We start from the raw sequence: 24,423 nt of genomic DNA, 5'->3' as shown, positions 1-24,423 counted from the left end.
TTTAAAGAACTGCTTGGATTGACATGAAATTTGGCATACGTATAGCTTACATGTCAAAGAAAAAAAGTGATATTGTGCCTGTAAATAAAGTGATATGTGTGCTTTTGCCCTGGGGGTGACTTTCACCCCCTCTTGGAGGTGAAAAAATATATGTCCAAAATATGTACGGAAATGGGTAAAATGACTAATTTTAAGTAACTTTTGTTCTATAGAGCTTTTTCGCCAAGTCAACACTTTTCGAGTTATTTGCGAGTGAATATGTCCATTTTTCAACAAAATAACCACATTTTTAGACGGTTTTTTGCAAAGTAAATATTTTGTCGAAAAAAACGTTCTTAGCAAAAATATAGCCTATAAAAAAGTAAAAAAAAATGGTGTACGCGTTAGGTCTCTGGATCTCATAGAACCAGAGTTATAGCCAATGAAAAATAGATTCATATTCATCAAATTTCAAATAGAATATTTCGACGTGAAATATCCAAAAAATTAAGCACTTTTTGGAGAAAACCCATTATAACTTTTTTAAAGTGTTTAAAAAAGCTTTATTTCTGTTTTTGTAAAAAGTTTCTATCATTAAGTTTAAGCAAGTTACGCTCAAAATAAAGTTGGTCCCTTTTGTTTTTGCAAAAAAAATCGGGAAGACCACCCCCTAATTAGCAACTTAAATGAAATTAATCGTTACCGCTCCACAAATTATTTTACTTATGTTGTGTTTATATGATCTGTAAGTTTCATCGATTACAAGTGCTTATTTTTGAAAAAGTTTGGTTTCAAAGTAAAATTTTTAAAAATTTAAATTTTGAAAAATATGCTTTTTTTCAAAATAACTTAAAAATTGTTAGAGATACCAAAAATCTCGAAAAACAAAAAAAGTCATATTTGCTTTTCTGAATATCATGTATTTTTCTGTTTTTCTGTTAGACAAAAATATATTAAGATTTGGTGTTTCTAAATTTGCATACAGTCGTGATCAGTGACTCGTTCAACCCCTTTTAACTACAGCCCTTTCAATAATAAGGACTTTGAACCGATGAAACTTACAGATCATATAAGCAATATATACACGAGTCAAGAAACTTGTGAAGTAGTAACGGTTAAGTTCATTTAAGATACTAATTAGGGGGTGATTTTCTCGATTTTTTTACCAAAATCAAAAGGGACTAACTTTATTTTGAGCGTAACTTGTTTAATTTTGATGCTAAAAATGTTTTCTATAAAACAAAAATGAAGCTTTTTTTAAACACTTTAAATAAGTTGTAATGAGTTTTCCCGAAATGTGCTTCATTTTTGGTTATTTCACGTTAAAGTATTCCATTTGGAATTTGACGAATATGAACCTATTTTTCATTAGCTATAACTCTGGTTCTACTAGGTGTAGAGACGTAATTTTTTATAGGCTATATTTTTGCTAAGAATGTTTTTTCGACAAAATTCTTACTATTTGAGTTATTTGCGAAAAACCGTCTAAAAGCGTGGTTATTTTGTTGAAAAATGAACATATTCACTGCCAAATAACTCGAAAAGTATTGACTTAGTGAAAAAACTCTATAGAACAAAAGTTACTTAGAATTAGCCAGTTTATCCATTTCCTGACTTACTTTGGACGAATATTTTTTCACCCTCAAGAGGGGGTGAAACCACCCCCAGGGCAAAAGCACATATCGGCACAATATCACTTTTTTTCTTTGACTTGTTAGCTATGTGTATGCCAAATTTCATGTCAATCCAAGCGGTTCTTTAAAATTTAGAGGTTTTGCAATATTTTACCGTTAAAGAACGGACTACTGAGGGAACATATACGAAATAAGGACGTGCGAAGAAGGATGAAGGTTTAAGATGTAATTGGAAGAATTGCGCAAATTAAATATACACGACAAACATCAAAAGGTGGACGAGAAACATTGTACATTGGAGACCACGTGAGCTCAGCCGTGGTAGAAGAAGACCAAAAAAATTATGGCTAGACGACATCAAAGCAGAAATGGGAAGAAACTGGCACCAAATAGCACAAAACAAAGAAGAGTGGAGAACTCATGGAATGGGGAGATCTTTGTCCAGGAGTGGATGCAAACAGGCTGAAGAAGATTATCAATCAAATTTAATAAAAACATAATAAAATTAAAATGGTAAATAGTTATTTAAATCTAAAACTTTGTTCTTGTTAAAAGTTCTTTCTGGTACATCCTTAATCTGCGACTTTTATTTCTAAGACCGCAAACGACGAATGTAGAAAACAAAAAGGACTCCACTATATGCAATCACATTCTGTTTTCATTCGTCTAGGAAAAGGACAGAAAGAAACTTCCTAGTACTCAAATCTGAGTAAAGATGGAAAAGTAAAAGATGGTTTTACTTGTTTTCTATTCAGAGGGATGCACAATCGCTGGACAACTGTTTCCACCATTTCATGTTGAGGAAGCTTGAAATGATCGAAAAAGCTGTCCAGCGATTGTGCATCCCTCTGAGTCGAAAACAAGCAAAACCATCTTTTATAAGATTATTAATGTTTACTTCCTCCCTGTTTAAACCATTTAACACTTACACAATTAAAAAAAAACATTCAAAATGCAAGCTTTCGGATTTTTTTGATCAGGGAGTGTAATATAAGGTTTGCTGTATTATTTATCATCAAAAGGTCCCTTCCTTTACCAGTTATTAAAAAAGAGTACTTACCCAGTAAATTAATATTTTCAATAATTGATACATTTGTGGAACATTATGTGATCACCACAACATTGATTAAGTGAGACTAACTAAGTATAACAACTACTTAAAACAGCACCTACAAAGAGGCAACTACGAAATTAAAAAGACAACAATTCAATTAAAGAGATCAAAGCATGGTCATGGTATTGGAAGTACCTACGTAGATCTTTGATATAATTGCGCACGCTATTTGTAAAATTTGTTTCAATTAATTGGTGAAATATATTCACATTTATTCTTGTTCCAGCCGCTTACAAACAAAATTCTATTCATTAACGAAATATTTTTTAATAGATTATTTTTTAATGATTTGAATTTCCAATCGTGTATTAAGATTTTTCATCACGTGTTTAATTCTGTCGAATTAGATTATTATTATAGTGCGAATTTTCTACTTACATTATCATAATGGGAATAATTTTTAGGTATTTTGTTTCTGTTGACCAATCAATAATATACGGTTTGCCGACGACACTATTTTATTAGCGAAATGTCTTATGGATTTACAAAAAATGGTTGACAGAGTGTTAGAAGTCAGCGAAGAAAACGGACTGCCCCTAACATAAAAGCATAACAATACATAGAGAACAAATTAAAAAAGTTGAAAAATATAAATATCTAGGTACAATAATTAATGAAAATAATGAATACACAGAAGACAGAAGAGATTAGAGCAACAATAGTGCAGGAAAAATGCTTTCAACACACTCAAAAAAGTATTCTGTAGCAGGGATATTACAATGTCTTTAAAGATATGACTTCTGAGATGCTATGTGTTTTCGGTGTTATTTTATGGGTTGGAGCAGTGGCGGCTCGTCAGAGGAGGCAAGGGAGGCTGAGCCTCCCCATAAATTTTTTACACACTCTATACTGTTTTGTTTATCATGAATCGCGAAAACAACAATTACTCTCACTATTATACAACGTGTAAATTCCATATTATCACTAATTATCCATACGTACGGAGCATTAGCATTAGAACGCATGATCGCGTCTCAGTTTTATTACATATTATTGTAGGCAGGACCCTGGGTTATCCCGAGATGCACGAACGGAGCCGAGAAGCCCTGCTTTCTCCGTTGCTAATGCTCCGTGCAGCGCAGCAGGCGTTTAAGGAGACCCGGTCTCCTAACAGTGGCATCTACGGCGCCATCACACGCTGCCCGGAGATATACCAAGGGAGGCAGTATAGCTTCTCAGCTCCGTTGGGTGGTTGGGTGCGTCTCGGGACAACGAATTTTAGGGTCCTGACTAAAAATAATGAAAAATCTAAAAGTGCAAATTTTGTTATGAAATTTGGTATGTGGGGTTATAATAATATTTGGAACAACTTGCTCAAATAACTTTTTCCGATATCTCTAACTCAAAGCAAAATATCGGTAATTTATCGTGTTTTTGAATTCGCAGTAGGCCGCGTTTAGAATTAAAAAAATTCAGTTGAGTATCTTAAAAAATTTGAAGCTTCATTATGTATGGACTGCAAAACTTCAAATCTGTATTTATTTTGATATGCATAGGTATCTATTTACAAATAGATCGAATTGTTAACAAATAAACGACACAAACTTTGGTATTAAACTTTTACTATTAGACTAACTATTTTTAAAATGATGATATCATGAAATTATGAATTAGGATGATATTATGAAATGTAAATAAAAAATGGTCAAAAGATGGGGCCTTAAATTACATTTTTTGGCGCATTTTTTTGCTAGTGCAAATTTGTCTAGATATTTTACAGTTAGGTATAGCCTCCCCTATTGTAAAAATCACGAGCCGCCACTAGGTTGGAGGCTTGGATATTAAAGAAATATGTTTCGGAGAGATTAGAAGCCTTCGAGGTATAGGCCCACAGAAGGATATTAAAAATAATTTAAGGAAGAATACGGAAGAATAAGGAATAAAGAAAGGAAAAGTAATAGAAGAATTTTTTTCTCTTTCTATTGGTTTTGGATTGCTTGATCCATTCAGCCACGATAGATAATAAATTACTGTTTACTGCAATATCCCAAATATAATAACATTATGTACCTGTGCGCACATATTAACAGAGAACGGCAGTTCTCGTCAGTGGCGCACAATATCCCTACGCGCGACATTATATATACAAGAAATTTTCGATTTTCTAAATCTGACTGAATTGAAAATCGGACCAAATCCCATCTTAAAGTTTAGGAAAAGACTCGCCCATCCATATGTCAAATCTCCATTTTGTTCCAAGGGTGTGGATTTTACAGCCCTTCCCATTTAGCGCCTGTTTTTCGTTCTCGTCCCTAAAACTCCCAAAAATTTCAATAATTTAAGTCCGGCCTTTGCGGCTTCTGATAGTACTGCATTACCTTTCCAACGCATGTCCAATTTTGAAAATCGGTTATATCATTCAAAAGTTACCGAGCTCAGAACTCAGAACTATGACTCAATTTTTATTTAAAAAGGGGAAAATGTTTGTGGATATGTATTTATGTATGTGGAAAAGTTACACCGATCTGAATTTTTTTTCTGTGTTTCAAGAGGGGGTCAGGGCCGATTTAGAACCGGTGTAGTTTGTGACTTTTGACCACCCATAAGCCAGCTATAGGGGTTGGTAAATACAAAATTGCATATTTTTGGGGCGTATATATCTTAGATTCAAGGAGAGACAGGAAAACCGCAAATACACCAAATCAATAATGTTGAGTTAAGCTTTCAAATGGTGCCTAAGCGGTTAGGATCAGACATACACACGGCTCAGTATAAACGAAAAACTGAAAAAGTAAACTTTAACATTTTGGTTTTTTGACAATTTTACTCAAAATTTCAACCTACGAATTAAGCCAATAACTGAGCGTTTGTAGGAGGACTCTAGACGCGTCTAACGGTGTATACCTCATATCTGGGAAAATTCAAATTTTTAAGTTATAGGCTTCGTAAGTATGATCAAATCTATTTCTTATGGGGAAAACGGTATTTCAAGTTCAATAATTCCTGTAATACCTTCAGTTATCATACTTGACCTTGGATGATTCAAATACTACTTGTCAATACGTTTCAAACTCATGTTTAATGATCAAAATCGGTTAAGCCGTTCGGAAGTAATCGAGCTCCAAAAGTATAATCCATTTAACCATTATCGCCGAAATGGTTTTTTTTTCACAGCGCTAAGGCTTCAACGCGGTTCAACACCTCGGAGGTTTAGACCTTCTCTGTGTTTTTAATTTTTTTTTTTTTAATTTATAGAAGAAGTTATTATCGGTATTATGAATTTATATTTAATAACTTACCAGCTTAGTTGTTTCTGAAATAATTTCATTTAAAGAAGAATGCTGCAAAACATCGTACAGAGCATTATCATGCTTATCCATAATTAAACTATTATTATAACTTCTTGATAAAACTTGTTCCCTGAAATAAATCAATAGATAATAACCATCTTTATGACAACTATAAGCTAAATTATCAATAGTAATAATAATAATTTGAGAATAAATAAAAGAAAATAGGACAAAAAACATTTAACTCACTTCTTTGGCATATACTGTTGAGAATTCAAATATGAAGACTTTTTAGGACTATCATCTTCACTCTCTGTACTGCTGTAGCCTTGCTGAAATAATCTGGGATTTCCTACCTCCATGTTGTAACTGAAATAGGGATATGCATAACAAATAATACCATACTAGTTAAAAATAAATTTAATAACGTCAATTAATCATCATCATCAACCTCCCTCGCTCCACTGCTGGACATAGACCTCCCCTGTTTGTCTCCAAAGTGTTCTATCTTGTGCTTTCTGTATCCAGTTTTTTTTGTCTTTCGTAAGTCGTCTTGCCATCGTGTTGGTGGTCTCCCTCTGCTACGTTTATCGGATCTTGGTCTCCATTCAACTAGTCTGCGACTCCATCTTCCGTCATTCATTCTGGCAAGGCTGGACTGGACAACGTCAATCCACACCATATTAATATCAACATTTTTAGCTAAATCTCAATAGTCTTTTGTGTCATCTAGTCAAAAATCGAGCAATTAGAAATATAGTCGTCGGACTAAGAAACAGGTAACCAAAATCCCATACTCCTAGAAACAGGAACATGGGAAAAGCATAACAACAAGGAACACAAACAAAACAAATTGGGCAAACTTTAAGAGATTTGTATTGGTACACCCCAATAATATAAAATCCATGAGATCTAGAAGAAAAATTCTTCCTGAAAAAACTCTAAGAAACAGTACCAGAGAAGAACATACGATCGATAGGGGTAGGTTTAGGCAAATAAAGCCTGAACTAAGAGAAATAAGAACATAACCAGAACAAGATTCCAGGCAGACTAGATTCAACGCTAAACAATATACAGGAGGTGCTTTTCTGGATGTAAGCAAAGCCTTTGACAGAGTACGGCATCAAAGGCCTATACCCGTTTTTATGTGCACAAAATTATTATTTCTACATATGTGTATTGGTTGTAGGTACAGTTGAGTCCTAGAACCTTTACCTGTGCGTCATCATTTAAAGCATACGAAATAAGTCGATGATAAGTCCGAAATTGAAATTTACTAAACGCAACAGCAAGTGACAGTACCTAAGTGACTTGTTGTTGCGTTTAGTAAATTTCAATTTTCGACTTATTTCGAATGCTTTAAATGATGACGCACGGGTAAAGATTCGCGGATTCAACTGTATTAATGTATTATGTATGTTAAAAATAAAAAATTATCCACTTAATACTTACGTGTTACCTGGAGAAGAAGTAGAACTTATAAGGAGTTCAGAGTCAGCGTCAGGTAGATGCTTTCCCTGAATTATAAGTTTGTATTTTCGAATTAAATCTAAAAGTAAAATAACATCGGATTAGTATATTTACTAACAATTATAAAAATAAAAATTTTAAATTTATTTACCGAAAACGTATGTTTTTCCAAAAAAGGTAGGAAAGCAAAGACAATACGTATGTAGGATAAAGAACAGTTTGTTCTATAAAGAAAAATTAATTTGAAGATACATTGCTAAACAAACAAGTCGGAATTATCTAAAAAGTAATAAAAAGAGAGCGAACCCAGTACAAAGCCTCATCAAAGATAAGGAGACTTGTTTTTAGCAGATGTTTTATACATGTGTTAAATACATATTAATAATTATATTATTGGACAAAAAAAATAAGCCAGGATGATAATGAAGAAATACAATATTATTGAACTAGAAATTATACGTAATGTATTAAATAATTTGAAAAATAAGGGCACCCGGCAAAAGGGTCGCCTGTCTATGCTCTGCGTGGGCAGTCCTGTACTGGCTGTACTATGTGCCTTATCGTCTGTCTCGCAGCGCCGCAATCAGAAGAAGGAGATAGACGGAGAGGCAGCGCTGAAAAATCTATTTGAATTTACTAAAGCTAGATTTTTCACAGTTGATTACTGTGGGTGTGTAGAGAAACATAGTAGGGGGTATCAAAGTTGCTTTCCTACGAAGGTAATTATTTCCATTTACTAAGGCTGAAAATCAGTACACACATTCTAAATTAAATATAAATAAAAGTTATTATAGTCGGTCAGCTGTATGACGGGACAGAGCCGGTCGGTCGGCCCCAATAGTCGATTGAGGAAATGAAGCATTTTGGCTCGCAATTTTTTCGTCCAGCATGGATTTACTTGAAATTTTCACAGAAGGTAGCGAATAGTCCAAGGATCATTTTATATATCATGTCGCTATCATACCCTAAAACCTTGGGGGTGGTTGCCACCCCATCTCGGGGGTGGGAATTTTTTATTACATTTTAACCATGTAATTCGATGGAAAAAGTGATTCTAAGAAAAAAATGTTTTTTTTATTTTCTTCGTAAAACTGATATTTTTCGAGTTATTCGCGCTTGAAAATAACAGTTTTTCGACGAAAAAATCGACTTTTTTAGAGGGTTTTTTGAGAATACCTCGAAAAATATTCTATATATTTTTGGCGATAAAAAGTTTCTTCAAAAATGATTTTGTAGGATTTTTAAAGAGCTATAAGATTGTGTAAATTAAATTCCGTAAGATCCCTTAGTTTTTAATTGGGGCGGGTTTAAAGGGTTCGAATAAGGGGGTGTTTGCTGGTAAATAGAGGTTTTAAACAGCTATATCTGGCTAACTATTCACTGTGATGAAAATCTATGTACAGGGTAATTTTAGTCATTAAAAAATCTATAATTTAGTCGTTTACAATTTTTTCGGATCTTCAGTATTTTCGGAGATATTTTGAAGTAAAAGGTGAAAAATACCAAATTGCAAAAAATCAATTTTTCTTTAAACTCCAATTTTTCCAAAATTAGGCATTCTAAATGTGTCAAACTCCTTGAGTGTATTGATAATATGAAAATAAAAGGAATTGCAGAAAGATGAAGACCAATTCTGAATTAGGAAGGTAGTTAGGGGGTTGTTTTCACTGATTTTTTCGTAGAGAAAAGCAGGTACCCACATTTTTTTGATTACAAGTCGCTTAATTTTCGTGCTAAAAACTTTTTATTTTTTTTTTGAAAGGTCTAATTGTATACTTGAAAAAAGATTATTTAAGTTTTCCTCGAAAAATGCAAATTTTTCCCATTATTTGGCTTTGAATATTTCAAATTATGCATTTGACGAAAAAAGCTAACTTTCAACATGCCGTATCTCGGTTTGTATTGGTCTTAAAGATATTATAGGAATAGAATTTGGTTTGTGTTACTAAAAGATACAATTTTGATATTTACAGTTTTTTTCATTAAATATTTTTTCGAGGGATTCCCAAAAAAGTCGATTTTTTCGTCGAAAAACTGTTATTTTCAAGCGCGAATAACTCGAAAAATATTAGTTTTACGAAGAAAATGTAAAAAACATTTTTTTCTTAGAATCACTTTTTCCATCAAATTGCATGGTTAAAATGTAATAAAAAATTCCCACCCCCCGAGATGGGGTGGCAACCACCCCCAAGGTTTTACCGTATGATAGCGGCATGATATATAAAATGATCCTTGGACTATTCGCTACCTTCTGTGAAAATTTCAAGTAAATCCATGCTGGACGAAAAAATTGCAAGCCAAAACGCTTTATTTCCTCAATCGACTATTGGGGCCAACCGACCGGCTGTGTCCCGTCATACAGCTGACCGACCATAATAACTTTTATTTATATTTAATTTAGAATATGTGTACTGATTTTCAGCCTTAGTAAATGGAAATAATTACTTTCGTAGAAAAACAACTTTGATACCCCCTCAGTAACCCCTGTTCTACGTTTCGCTTGACCGACCGCAGTATGTTTCTCTACACACTCACAGTAATCAACTGTGAAAAATCTAGCTTTAGTAAATTCAAATAGATTTTTCAGCGCTGCCTCTTGGTCTAAGAGAGTTTACCCCATCTGTAGAGGAAGTCGGCACATCTTCCGCAGTTGGTTCTGTGACGATAATATTTATAATTTTATCGTCTAGAGTACGCTTCTGTATAAAACAAAACGTGTTTTTTATACCGTCTCTGCTAGTATAAAAGACGGAACGGACATAGGCGTAACCAGGATGATCCTAAGGGGGGGGGTTACAACTACCTGAAACGGGGGGGGGGGGGTTACAACCCCCAAAACCCCCCCCTGGTTACGCCTATGGGAACGGAAGTCCATTAGGGCATTCTCTATGTGTTGAACGGAGAATAACTAACCAGGTATAAGGTATAATAGGTAAGTTGAACGTGTCCCGATCATATTCCGAAACCTTCCGAACCCCGTTAATTTGGCGCGCTGAGCGATATTGTCGAATCTCGCCCCTATCCTAAGCTACGCGCGGTGGGCGAAACGATCAACACAACACAATTTGAGTGTTTTGTATAGAGTAACCCAAGGTATTTCTGGTGTTTATTATATTTCAATGGTTTGTCATTAAAATACACTCGTAACTCTCTGTTTTCCGGCCTGTTCTTGAGATGAAAAGTTGATAATTTAGTTTTTGTAGTACTTGGTTATGATTCCTTAACAGGGCCTCCGTAAGGGTTACTGGCGCCTGTGTGCAAAAAAAGGATATTGGCGCCCCTTAAGCTTAATGCATTTTGGATGAACTTTTGAAGTTTATTATAATCTTTAGAAGTCATATTTATTTTATAGTCCATTCACTCACGGTAAAATATTACAAAATCTACGAATTTTAAAGAACCGCTTAGATAGACATGAAATTTAACATACACATCATAGCTAACATGTCAAAGAAAAAAGTCATATTTTTCCGATTGTGCTTTTGCCTTGAATATGAATTTCACCGCTTCTCTCCCGGGGGTGAAAAAACATACGTCTAAAAAAGTCCGGAATTGGATAAAATGACTAATTTTAAGCGACTTTTGTTCTACAGAGTTTTTTCACTAAGTCAATACTTTTCTTAGTTATTTGCGAATAAATATGTTCATTTTTCACCAAGAAAAAAACAGCTTAGACGGTTTTTCGCAAATAGCTCAAAAAGTAAGAACTTTATCAAAAAACATATTCTTAGCAAAAATATAGCTCATAAGAAAGTGAAAGCAATGTACAATATGAAGCCTGTATTTCCAGTAGAAAGCAGAGTTGAAGCTAATGAAAAGTATCCATAAAGAAGCTTTATTTTTGTTTTTTTTTATATGTTTATAATATTAAAAATAAGTACGTTACCTACTCTCAAAATAATGTTGGTCCTTTTTTTTTGTAAAAAAATCGTGAAAATCATCCCCTAATTAGCATCCCAAACTGCAAGTTAATTTACTTAATGTATTTGTTTATATGATTGAAGTTTTATGGGTTCAAAATGTGCATTTTTGAAAAGGCTGTAGTTAAAAGGTCTTGAACGAGTCACTAATCACAAGTGTGTGCAAATTTCGAACAGCCATATCTTACCCATCTTTTGTCTTGCAGAAAAACAAAAAATTCAACATATTCAAAAAAGCCAAACCTACATTTTTACTTTTTGAGATTTTTGAATAATAATTTTTAAATTTCTTCTAAATGGATTTTTTTTCAAAATTAAAAATAATTCTTTAAAACCAAATTTTGAAACTTAAAGGTTAATATATAAATGTTAAAGCGATAACGATTATAAACACTTTGAAGTTGTAAGTAATGAGTTTTCCTCGAAAAATGCTTCATTTTTTGATTATTTCACGTAGAAAAATTTGATTTGGAATTTGACGAATAAGAACCTACTTTTCATTAGCTACAACTCTGCTTCTACTGCTGGGTTTACAGACTTCATATATAAAACATTTTTTTCACTTTTTTTGTAAGCTATATTTTTGCTAAAAAATTTTTTTTTTTGATAAAATACTTTTTGAGTTATTTGCGAAAAACCGTTTAAAAACGTGGTTCTTTTGTTGAAAAATGAACATATTTACTCGAAAATAACTCGAAAAGTATTGAATTGGTGAAAAACTCGATCCAACCATGTTGCTGAGAATTAGTCAGTTCATCCAATTCCGGAATTATTTTGTTTAGAAGGGGTTAAACTCACTTTTAGGGCAAAAGCCCTGGCACATCAGCACAATATCACTTTTTTCTTTGACATGTTAGCTATGTGTATGTTAAATTTCATGTCAATACAAGCAATTCTTTAAAATTCACAGCAAAAACCGTGAGTACATGGACTATTATTCGAAGACTAAAATATCAAAATGAAACAAACAGAATAAAATCATAACAAAATAAATTAAAATGCCTGACATGTTCTCGCACATAAGAATCGGTAGTAACTGGCATATGCTAATAAAATTTCGTGTGTATTTATACCTTCTTCTTCTTTAGGTGTCGTGTTCCTTGAAAATTTCTTTCGACCAATCCATCTCTTTTCCTCAACTTTTCCTTATATTTTATATTATAAGGAGAAGTAGATGGTATTTAGGTTTTCTAATTATATCGCCGAAATATTCTGTTTTTCTACTCGTTTTCTCTTATATTTATACTTAGCCTATTCATATTTCTCAACTATTATTTTAAAAATAATTTTTGTTTTTTTTTTGCAATTTTTGACCCCGGGTTTTGGCGCCCCTAAAGGATGGCGCCCGTGTGCATTGCACGCTTTGCACATATGGTAGCGGGGGCCCTGTTCCTTAAAGTATTTGCTGATGATGGATATATTATTCGTAAAAACGTTTTCTGTAGTTTCTAAGAATTGGTGGCTTGTTGCAAGGGTGCAATTATCAGCATGTCCAAACTTATGACATTCGATTGCAGATATATCACCCATACAGGCTGGAAAGTGAAGGGGCAAGTACAGAACCCTGTGGAAGGCTACTCTTAGATTTCATCTCAGGTTGTTTCCCATTATTACCTGGAAGGTTTTCTTGATCAAAATATTGTCAATCAGGTTAATTATTTTTCTGTGAGAGATAACACGGGTGAGTTTATATATTAATCTATGTCTCCAAACAGTATCATGCTTCAGTCGCAGTTTGTCAAATGATTTTTCTGGTGTTTTTGATTTTACAATGTCCAGAAAAAAAATCTGAAATATTGGTCAATATTAATTTTAAGCTTATTTGAATATCATTAGCATTCAAGTTACAAATTAAAATTGTTTGGGTTATCTGACAATAAATGTAGTACAATGATTAAAGTAAACAGTGGCAGAGAATTTATTGTTTTGAAAATGACCTAAACCTTGACCTGTAAATAACGGATTTTTTTTAAATATGTATGATAAATACTTTTAAAATGATTGAATTTTGGTCATCTTACAAAAACACGTCGTCGTTAGCGCAAAATAAGAAACTGTCTTTTCGTTCACCTAGTTACAAAAATATTTATTCAGGTCTATCACCTTTGATAACGATTCTGAAGAAGGGATTTAACATATCGGAAGATAAATTTGTTTTTAATATGAGTTAATAAGTTTGTTATGACAATAAGATAGTATTTTTCGAAAGGAAATGTAAATAATTTCAAATAAGTGCAAAGTATCACTGGAATATCAAGAAAAATCAATCAGAAAAGGCGTACCTACCATCCCGTGGGTTTCCAAAATTTTTTTTGCGTCATGATTTTTTATTAACAATTAAAAAGCGACTTTTTTCATTCATTTCAATATTGTTAAAAAACTACCTATTGTAGATGAAAATATCGAATATAGTCGACTTTCTTGAAAATACTTGCACTTTAAAATGAGATTTTCTAAATTGAAAAATGTTTAGGTATTATCAAAAAATATATTGCAAATTATACCCAAAAGTGTAAGCCTTTTTTCAGTTTTATTAAATGTACAAAAGATGGGCTCGATCGGCCGAGTAGTTTTTAAATAATTGAATAAAGTACCATTTTTCACCTTGTTCTTCTCCTTTTGGCATCATAACCCTGGATGGGTCTTTGCCCGTCTGGCTATGTCTTTCCACTCGGATCTCTCTTGTGCTCTTCTTCTCCATTGTATTATGTTCATGGTTTTCAGGTCATCTTCCACGTCATCCAACCATCTCCATCTGGGCCTTCATGTTTTTCGACTTCCATTGTAATATTTTCTTTGTTGTCTTTTTATCGTCTTGTTTCTACACATGTCCAATCCATGACAGTCTTTGACTTTTCACAAATCGTAAGGTATGTGAAGGTAATAACGCCAGCTTGGTAATATCGCCAACTCGTGATTTCTCAGAAAGTAAGTTCGCTAAATAATATATGGCAACATGGATATGTTCCTCATAGTATTCTAAATCACGTGATCATATTTGCGATGACCTTAGATTCGCCAGCGGTGTTTAGGACACTTGAGTATCAGTTTTCGGTGTAGAAGGAGTACCGTTTATAATTTTACATCTTTTGTGTTTATTAGATTGGAGCGGCGTTATTTGAGTAATATTATTTGATTTCAGTGATTTGTACTTTGTTTCCTAAGGAATAAAATGATGCATTCAGGTTTTTTTTAGATATGTTTGCTTATCTTCGAAAACCAAATTACAAAAAATTTATGTACATGTCAGTAATATCGCCAAGTCCAATGGATGGTAATAACGCCTGCGTTACCATCCCTACTTGGAGAAGGTTGCCTTGGCAACCTTCTCCAGATACGTCGAAGGTTGGAAAAATTAAAAAGCGCTCTGCCGTAGAGTCAGCGACAAGCAACAGTGATTCTGATGATATAGAGTTAAGTGAGATGGAAACATCAGATGAAGAAAAACATGACACTTCATTTTCAGATAATGCTAACCACTTCAGATTATGATACAAAAATCTTATTGTTCTTAAATACTTACTTATTGTTATTTTTTAGCAACTATATTATCATTGTGAAGTATATTGTTCAATTGTTAGACTGTATTGCATTTGAAATAATAGGTTGGCGATATTGCCAACCAGGGTTGGAAATATCGCCAAAGCTGACTTTTTTTTAAATTGTCCAGTAAATGTATAAAAAAAACCCAAGTTATTTTAGTGGATTCTACGTAATTTCAAGTAGTTGATTGAATAGCTCAAGTTGTGACATATTTTTTAACATGACCCATTATCCAACAAAAAAATCTAAACCTTAACTTGGCGATATTACCTTCAGATACCTTATAATATCGTAACCTTCATTCAATTCATTAACCTCGTTGTTTCTCCTGATTCTCCATGTGCCTCGTAACCTTCATTCAATTCATTAACGTCGTTGTTTTTCCTGATTCTCCATGTACCGTCTGCCTCTTGCACGGGGCCATTTAGTTTTCTCAGTATTTTTCTCTCGAATGTCCTAACGTTCACAAAATATGAGACTACAACATAATATCGATGTATACCACCCTTTGTACTTTTTCCTCCCTACAGGGCGTCTCAAACTTTTGTTTCGGTAAAAAACATGTTAAAGAATAAAACCGTCTATTTTCTTTGTTTCTAAAGATATCAGGGTCATTCAAAAAACACAATGTTTACAAAACATAAGACTACAATACTATTCCGATGAATGTTCATATGTGTAGGTACCTGGTCCTTCCTACAGGGTATCTCAAACTTAACATAAGAAAAACATTTCTTTTCTTCCATCCGTCAAATTTCCAATTAAAAAATAGGGGCCAAATTTTTTTCGATTTTTCAAGTGCTCTTTCGGCTTCGCTTCTTAAAGTTTAAAGAAGTATTGCTAGAAAAGGACTACAGGACAGGGTAAGAAGTGAGGAAATCAGACGCATATGTGGGGTAGACAATATAAATACCTGGGTAAATAAGAGAAAAGAAGAGTGGAATCAACACATAAGCAGAATGTCTGAATCAAGGATAGTAAGAATAGCCAGGGACAAGTCACCGTTAGGCCGAAGAAGTATAGAACGCCCAAGGAAAAGATGGAATGACAATTTAGGGACAGAATGAAAGGCACCGCTGAAGAAAAACATGCAGTACTGCCTATAGAAAAGAAAAAGAAGAAGCTTCTTAAAGTAATACGTATCCAACTTTTTGTCAGAATTCTTACCTCTCATTGTCACTGATGAATAAAAAAACATTCACAATTTTTAAAAATCACTATCACAATATCTACAAGACAAATTTAACGCACAGTTGCGATTATTTTAGTTTGCTTGCACTTTCTTTGAAACATACTGTACTGTAGGTGCTGTAGCTATAACTACTCTTCACGTTGATCGGTTTTAAGAAACTTAATATCTCGACTACGACCGTCACCCAGCTCAAACCGGCAGTAACCGATATCATCCTATTTATTTGTTGTATTTAAGTTTTTATGTGCATTTTTAATCGATAATAATTTTGTGTTTGCATTCGTAATGTTTATATTTGTTGTCTTGCTGTTGGAGCCTGAAAGATAAGACATGGGGATCTTTATTTTTGGAATTTGCACTTTTTAAAATCATCAAGGTTCCTTCGTTTGACGTAAACAGACTCATTATCACGTAAATATAAGACCCGTGTTGAGCTGCCCCCCCCCACTTGCAAAAATTAAAAAACAAATAGCCCTGATTTATGAGCTATTTATGAGCTCTCATATTCCGCAAACTAAAAATTTTGAGCTCGTTCCACTGAGCAGGAATTTAATACCCTAGTGGGGGGGGGCTGAGTCAGCCCCCCCCACTACTTAAAAATAGGAATATTGAATCGGTTTTTGCGGCATAATTACGAGCTATTTATGAGCTCTTGAAATTATATAGTTTCAATTTTTGAGCTCATCCCCTTCACCCCCAAACAACCCTTTAATTGATTTAACTTAAGAGAAAGATGCTGAGAAAACTTAAAATATATCGTATTGCGAATATAATTCCTATAGCTTATATACTCTAAGAATAAACTATTAAATCACGAGCATTTCGATTATTGAGCTACAACCCCTTCGCCAGAAAACCACCCTATCTTCCCGGCTTAAGAGAAAGTTGTATTAAAAATGCGTTAAACTAATTATTTGGTGACTACATATCATTTAATAATTTATAAGCTTCCAAATTACGCGCATTTAGATCAGTAAATTTCAATTTATTTTGTATAGTGCAGTCACTGAAGGTAAAAATCAACGATTACCTTCAATCTCGGTGAACCTTCATCGATTTTCACGAAAATTGGTCAGTAGTTAGAGGATACGTCAAGAAACAAAGGTGACATGGTACCACCTTGTGCCTTTACCCTGAGGGTGGATACCGCCCCTTCTCGGGGGTGAAAATTATTTTATAAAAAATAAATGCACAAATCAATAAAAGAACAAATTAAAAGCAAAATTTATTATATAAAGTTAATAAAATAAGTCAATACTTTTTAAGTTATTAAAGATCAAAGATTTTAATTATTTGTGAAAAAAATGCATGTTTTGAAAAGGTTTTTTGTAAATCACTGAAAAACTTTAAATTTTTACAAAAAAGTTAATAGTAGTTTAATTCGTATAGCTTATATTCTAAGAATAAACTCTTAAATCACGCGTCTTTCGATTATAGAGCTACAACCCCTTCGCAAGAAAACGACCCCATATTCCCGGCTTAAGAGAGAGTTGTTCTTAAAATAATTTAAATTAATTATTTGGCGACTACATATCGTTTAATAATTTATGAGCTTGCAAAATATACGCATCTCAATTATTGAATTGCCATTTTCTTTCTATAGTGCAGTCACTGAAGGTAAAAATCAACTAGTACCTTCGATTTCGGTAAATCTCCATTCATTTTCACGAAAATTGGTGAGCGGATTTTGATACTATCAACTTTTTCTGCATCTTATTTTTCATAGTTATTTCTAAGTACTTTGACAAGTATTTAGTACCTAAGTGTTATAAAATGCATCTCTTTCCCGTTATTTAAGCTTGAACCCTTAGATTTTAACAGTCGCGGAAAAAATATACATTTAATTACCAATAACTTACTTTAAATTAACATTAAAGGGTTTTTCAAGTAAGCAATTTATTATATTTTTTATTAGCTTCAATTTTAGTGATGAAAACTTTTTTGTAAAAACTTACAGTTTTTGAGTCATTTATGAAAAATCGCTCTAAAGCATGCATTTTATTTCCAAAAATTAAAATATTTGATCTTTAATAACTCAAAAAGTATTGATTTATTTTAATCACATTATATAACAAATTTTGCTTATAATTTGTCCCTCTCTCGATTTGTGGGGTTATTTTTAATAAAGTAATTTTCACTCCCGAGAAGGGGTGACATATACCCCAGGCTAAAACCCCAAGTGGTTATTGTCAATTCGTGAAAATAAACGGAGATTTACCGAAATCGAAGGTACTAGTTGATTTTTACCTTCAGTGACTGCACTATAGAAAGAAAATGGCAATTCAATAATTGAGATGCGTATATTTTGCAAGCTCATAAATTATTAAACGATATGTAGTCGCCAAATAATTAATTTAAATTATTTTAAGAACAACTCTCTCTTAAGCCGGGAATATGGGGTCGTTTTCTTGCGAAGGGGTTGTAGCTCTATAATCGAAAGACGCGTGATTTAAGAGTTTATTCTTAGAATATAAGCTATACGAATTAAACTACTATTAACTTTTTTGTAAAAACTTAAAGTTTTTCAGTGATTTACAAAAAACCTTTTCAAAACATGCATTTTTTTCACAAATAATTAAAATCTTTGATCTTTAATAACTTAAAAAGTATTGACTTATTTTATTAACTTTATATAATAAATTTTGCTTTTAATTTGTTCTTTTATTGATTTGTGCATTTATTTTTTATAAAATAATTTTCACCCCCGAGAAGAGGCGGTATCCACCCTCAGGGTAAAGGCGCAAGGTGGTACCATGTCACCTTTGTTTCTTGACGTATCCTCTAACTACTGACCAATTTTCGTGAAAATCGATGAAGGTTCACCGAAATTGAAGGTAATCGTTGATTTTTACCTTCAGTGACTGCACTATACAAAATAAATTGCAATTTACTGATCTAAATGCGCGTAATTTGGAACCTTATAAATTATTAAATGATATGTAGTCGCCAAATAATTAGTTTAATGCATTTTAAGTACAACTTTCTCTTAAGCCGGGAAGATAGGGTGGTTTTCTTGCGAAGGGGTTGTAGCTCAATAATCGAAATGCTCTTGATTTAATAGTTTATTCTTAGAGTATATAAGCTATATGAATTATATCCGCAATACGATATATTTTAAGTTTTCCCAGCATCTTTCTCTTAAGTTAAATCAATTAAAGGGTTGTTTGGGGGTGAAGGGGATGAGCTCAAAAATCGAAACTATATAATTTCAAGAGCTCATAAATAGCTCGTAATTCTGCCGCAAAAACCGATTCAATATTCCTATTTTTAAGTAGTGGGGGGGGGGGGCTGACTCAGCCCCCCCCACTAGGGTATTAAATTCCTGCTCAGTGGAACGAGCTCAAAATTTTTAGTTTGCGGAATATGAGAGCTCATAAATAGCTCATAAATCAGGGCTATTTGTTTTTTAATTTTTGCAAGTGGGGGGGGGGGCAGCTCAACACGGGTAAATATAAGTAGTTGGGATACATAGAAATGCACAGTTTGATTAAAATTGCCGAAAGAGATAATTAGAACAATGACCTACAAAAGTATTCTTTTATAATGTATTTACTATCATCATCATCATCATCAGTGGCGTAACAAACTCCGTCGGGGCCCCCCGCAGAATTGGAAATGGGGCCCCCTTTAAACAATTACTAAATACAACTTGTGTAACAAAAACTTATTTGTGTTAGCATAATAATGCACTATTCATAACAACTTACATTCCTCATCTTTATTGGTAAAATAATAATTTATTGGTAAAATATAAAAGATTACATTATTACATTAGGTATTATTCTATAATAAACAACTTTCTTCGTGCACTACTATCAGCAAACATATCTACAATTTTATTAATATCTATCTGATGGGCAACTTCATTTTCAATGCTTCTGACGTTGTGCTAGGTGCTAGGAAGATATGATTTTATTAATTTAAGTTTTGAAAAAGATTTCTCTGAACTAGCGGTCATGACGTATAGTTTTGCCTAAGATTTGATCAAAATTCGTTACAGTTATGGGAGCGTTCAAGTATTACGTAACGCGATTTTTGAAGATTTTTAACCCCCTACGTAACGCACTCTTATGGGAGTTTAACTCTTGCGTAACGCAATTTTTGAAGATTTTTGACCCCCCCCCCACGCGTTACGTAATACTTGAACGGTCCCTACGTAAAAGTACTGTTGCGCGTGAGATATCCATATTTTTGGACTACAAAAGAGTGACAGCTAGATTTATAGATTCCAAAACTTTATTTTGTAAAAGGAAGACAAATTCAAACTGTTCCATTTTACTTTATTAGCTGTCAATCTCTCCTCACTATCTGTAGAAATTAATATTATTTTAGACAGTGTTTTTAAAATTGTCATATAGTGATAGTGCTGCTTTCTACCAAGCACAGTTTGAAATCTGGATGACCACCTAGTCACCGATAACGTTTTTAGTGGAACAGAGTGTGTTTGCATAACTTGGAACCTATGGGAAACTTTTTTATTATCAATTTTTCGAAAAAAGTGATTCTTCATAAAATGCTCTACCTGGTCTAAAATCTATATGATACAACCATCATATATTAAATTTTATGGATTTTATATGAGGTACATATGTCAAAAATATTAATTTTGCTCAATAGTAAAGTAACTTTATATTTTACAATATTATATATTTCCAATATAATTATTGATATAATTACAGATATCATTCCAGTTGAAATATTGTAAAATATCAAGGTACTTTACTCTTGAGCGAAATTCATGTATTTCGACATGCCTCGTATAAAGTTGATAAAATGTAATATATTACGATTGAATCTTAGTTTTGAGACAATGCAGAGCTTTTTATAAAGAAAAATATTTTTTTGTAAAATTAATAATAAAATAGCTGTGATGATGAAATAAAAATGATGTTGTGCTTGGGTATCCGTAATTTGAGAAAAATTTGCAAAAATTAATTTTTTAATTAGGAGGATGTAATTGCATATTAAAATTAAAATCGTATACATATTGTGAAATATAAAGGTGTACTTTAGTCTTGAGTTAGATTCATATTTTTTCTGATGGTTGTATCTTATATATTAGATTTAAGACTATTCAGAGCATTTCATGAAGAATAATTTTTTTTCGTAAAATTAATAATAAAAAAGTTTCCCAAATGGTTCGAAGTCACGCAGACATACTAAAAAGTTTTTTTAAATGTTCAAATTATAATGTCATATTTGGATTCAGCATAATCAAAAAGAAAATAGAAACATTTTGGATCAAAGTAAAATGATGAATTCACCGATATTCTTATGATTATTTATACAAAACAGTCTTATTGTTTAAACAATTAATAAACAATAGGGGCTAAATCTGTGAGTAGAACTTTTTACTTTAACATAAAATATATAAAGTATCAAAAAATGTTTTAGAAAAATATAGGTAAGCTTGTTTGATTTTTTCCGAAACAATGTTGACTCCCTTAAGGGGAGTGTTATAATTTCCTTATCTTACCGTTTATCTGTTGCGAGATGGTCCAATGATTACACAAAAAAAGTCGTCAATAAATTGATAAATAAATCAGTACCAAACTGATACAAATATAAGCGTAAAACAACACGAATAACACAAAATGCAAACCAAATAAACGATAGATGAAACTACTGCCGATAATTACTGGAAATACTAGACGTAAAGAAACCCATTTGTAGACTTAGAAATATTGTTCTTTATTAAATTTCCAAAATTGCAATTCTCAAATCTTTCAACAGCCACGTACAAATGGTCATTAAAGTTCGGGAGACCGGAAGGGATTAAATTTCTAGAGATGATGATTCACTTGCCGAATATGCCTATTTTGAAATTTACATTCTTAAATTTAAACACATAACGTAAAATAAAATAACAATAACAGATTTTTACATAATATCAGACGACAAGCTAGGGCCCTCCGCAAGCTTCATGCTGCGGGGGCCTCTGTTACGCCCCTGATCATCATCAAGGCCTTTCATTTCGGATGGAATGTTTGCCGCTCTTACTTATGATTCGCTTATTGCGGTGAATCACTCCGCATTCCACTTGTGCGTTGTCAAAGTTTATTGTACGGCTTTCGTTATAATTTTCTTCCTCTCATTTCAATATCTGTACGGTTGAGGCAAACAGTCGTAACTCCAATTTTTGCCGAAATGGAGTTAATACACCATGATCTTGTCAGATTTTCATAGCATGTTGTGGCAAAAAATCGTACATCCAGCTTTATTAGTTGCCTAGATAAGGCGTTTAGAAACAATAGCAACTCCATTAGTCAGTTGAGGTAAACAGTAGTATATCCATAGCAACTCCATAGATACGTGCATATACCATAGTATACTTTCGTATGCGGTAGTGAGTGGTAAGCAACCGTAGCTCCATTTTTATATTAAATGACATTTTGAGAGTGTTAAAACGGGATAATGAAAAACAAGAGTTTTTTTTTGTTCCAAACATTGTAATTTGGTTTTTGCATTTTTAAATACGGAATATAATATTTTTGTAATCACTTACGATTTTTATTTTGCATATTACCTGTTTAAAGACATAGAGGTAAAAAGTCGTAACTTCCAATATTATACATCAGGTAAATAATTTCTTAACAATACTAATACCCAGTAATAGATTTGCATTTACATATTATAATATACGAATAATGTTGAATTCGACGTAATGAAAGTAAAATTGTTTTTATAGTTTATTGACTATAGTCTGTATGTTTTGCGCTTTCTTGCAAATGTATACATTGTGGATATACGACTGTTTACCTTAACGGTATAGATATGTGCATAGCTTCGTCCAATTTCACACTTTCAGTATTTTGATATCTCTCATGACCTGGTCCTCCCATCTCTCTGGGTCTTCCCCTTGGTCTTTCAGTTTATGGCCTCCATCTGGTGACCTTTTTAATCAGTAAGTCCCTTCTCTCCCTCTATAATTATCATATACCTACTGATTTATTATACCTATATATTATTTGTTAAATGAAACGTCACTTCTTCTTGTAATGCCTATCTGTTTCAGATGTTGGCGACCATCATGACAGTCTGTACTTTACACACTGCTGCTCTAAAAAGATTTGTGGTTATTGTGTTGAATCACGCACGTAGATTCTTCGGCCAGGAAATCCTTCGCTTTCCTTCCACTTTTCCTTGTAAGATTAGTTGCAGCAGTCCATATCTTTCGCTGTTTCTCATGATGTGACCGAGGTTTTTGGCAGCTTTTAATTGTGGTTAATAGCTTTTTCTTTTTGTTTCGTAATAAGACGTCCTCATTTTAGTAACGCGGTCGGTGTAGAATATCTTCACCATACAACAGTATATGAAAGATATATGTACCATCGTAGTAACTTGACTTTTATGGGTATTAATACTTCATGACATTAGCCACTTTTTAAAATGCAGATCTTGCTTTCTCTATTATACTATTGTTTTCACCCAATTTTGAAAAAATGTGAAAACTTTGAATTATCCACGTCCGTCTGTCTGTCTCTCTTTAATCACAACTCCTCGGTCAATATACAAGCTAGAATGACAAATGAGGTGTCAAATAAAAGCTTATAATCTATACCAGCTAGAATGACAAATGAAATTTGTCAAGAGAAATTTTACCTAAGCTGTCCGTCGGTCTCTCCGACCGCGAATATAACTCCTCCGTCCTTATACCAGGTAGAATGACAAATAAGGTGTCAAATGAAAGCTTATATTCCAATGATGGTACTAAAGGCGAGAAATTTGATCTAGGCTGTCTGTCCGATCTCGAATATAACTACTATTATGTCATTGTATTAGGTAAAATGACAAATGAGGTGTCAAATGAAAGCTTATAATCCAAAGATGGTAATAAAGGTGAGAAATTTGACCTAGGCTGTCTGCCTGTCCGACCGAGAATATAACTCCTCCGTCATTTTATCAGAAGAATGACAAATGAGGTGTCAAATGAAAGCTTATAATCCAAGGATGGTAATAAAGGTAAAACATTTTACCTAGGCTGTCTATCCGTCCGACCGCGAATATAACTCCTTCGTCATTTTATCAGGTAGAATGACAAATGAGGTGTCAAATGAAAGCTTACAATACAAGGATGGTACTAAATGTGAGAAATTTGACCTAGGCTGTCTGCCTGTCCGACCGAGAATATAACTCCTCCGTCATTTTATCAGAAGAATGACAAATGAGGTGTCAAATGAAAGCTTATAATCCAAGGATGGTAATAAAGGTAAAACATTTTACCTAGGCTGTCTATCCGTCCGACCGCGAATATAATTCCTTCGTCATTTTATCAGGTAGAATGACAAATGAGATGTCAAATGAAAGCTTATAATCCAAGGATGGTACTAAAGGTGAGAAA

At 33.1% G+C, this 24,423-nt stretch overlaps 1 protein-coding gene across 3 annotated transcripts in view; it reads right to left on the bottom strand.

The window, feature by feature from the left end:
- Positions 1 to 16,307, bottom strand: part of LOC126888363 (sodium-coupled neutral amino acid transporter 9 homolog) — a 49,155-nt gene extending 32,848 nt beyond the window's left edge. The window contains exons 1-4 of one of the 3 annotated variants that reach the window (XM_050656543.1): positions 16,058 to 16,307; positions 7,410 to 7,506; positions 6,207 to 6,326; positions 5,967 to 6,087 (exon numbers count right to left, since the gene is read on the bottom strand). In XM_050656543.1, coding sequence (XP_050512500.1) covers positions 5,967 to 6,087; positions 6,207 to 6,326; positions 7,410 to 7,506; positions 16,058 to 16,088 — 369 coding nt within the window. In that variant the 5' untranslated portion in view covers positions 16,089 to 16,307. Of the gene's footprint in view, positions 1 to 2,673; positions 2,815 to 5,966; positions 6,088 to 6,206; positions 6,327 to 7,409; positions 7,507 to 7,578; positions 7,724 to 16,057 lie in introns of those variants that run through there. The other 2 variants (XM_050656544.1, XM_050656545.1) reach the window with 2 other exon arrangements.
- Positions 16,308 to 24,423: the final 8,116 nt, after the last annotated feature.

The sequence above is a fragment of the Diabrotica virgifera genome, chromosome 7 (assembly GCF_917563875.1).
Source record: "Diabrotica virgifera virgifera chromosome 7, PGI_DIABVI_V3a".
NCBI classification, from domain to species: Eukaryota; Metazoa; Arthropoda; class Insecta; order Coleoptera; family Chrysomelidae; genus Diabrotica; species Diabrotica virgifera.
Note: the sequence above shows the minus strand (reverse complement) of the source record. Positions and strands in the feature narration are given on the sequence as shown.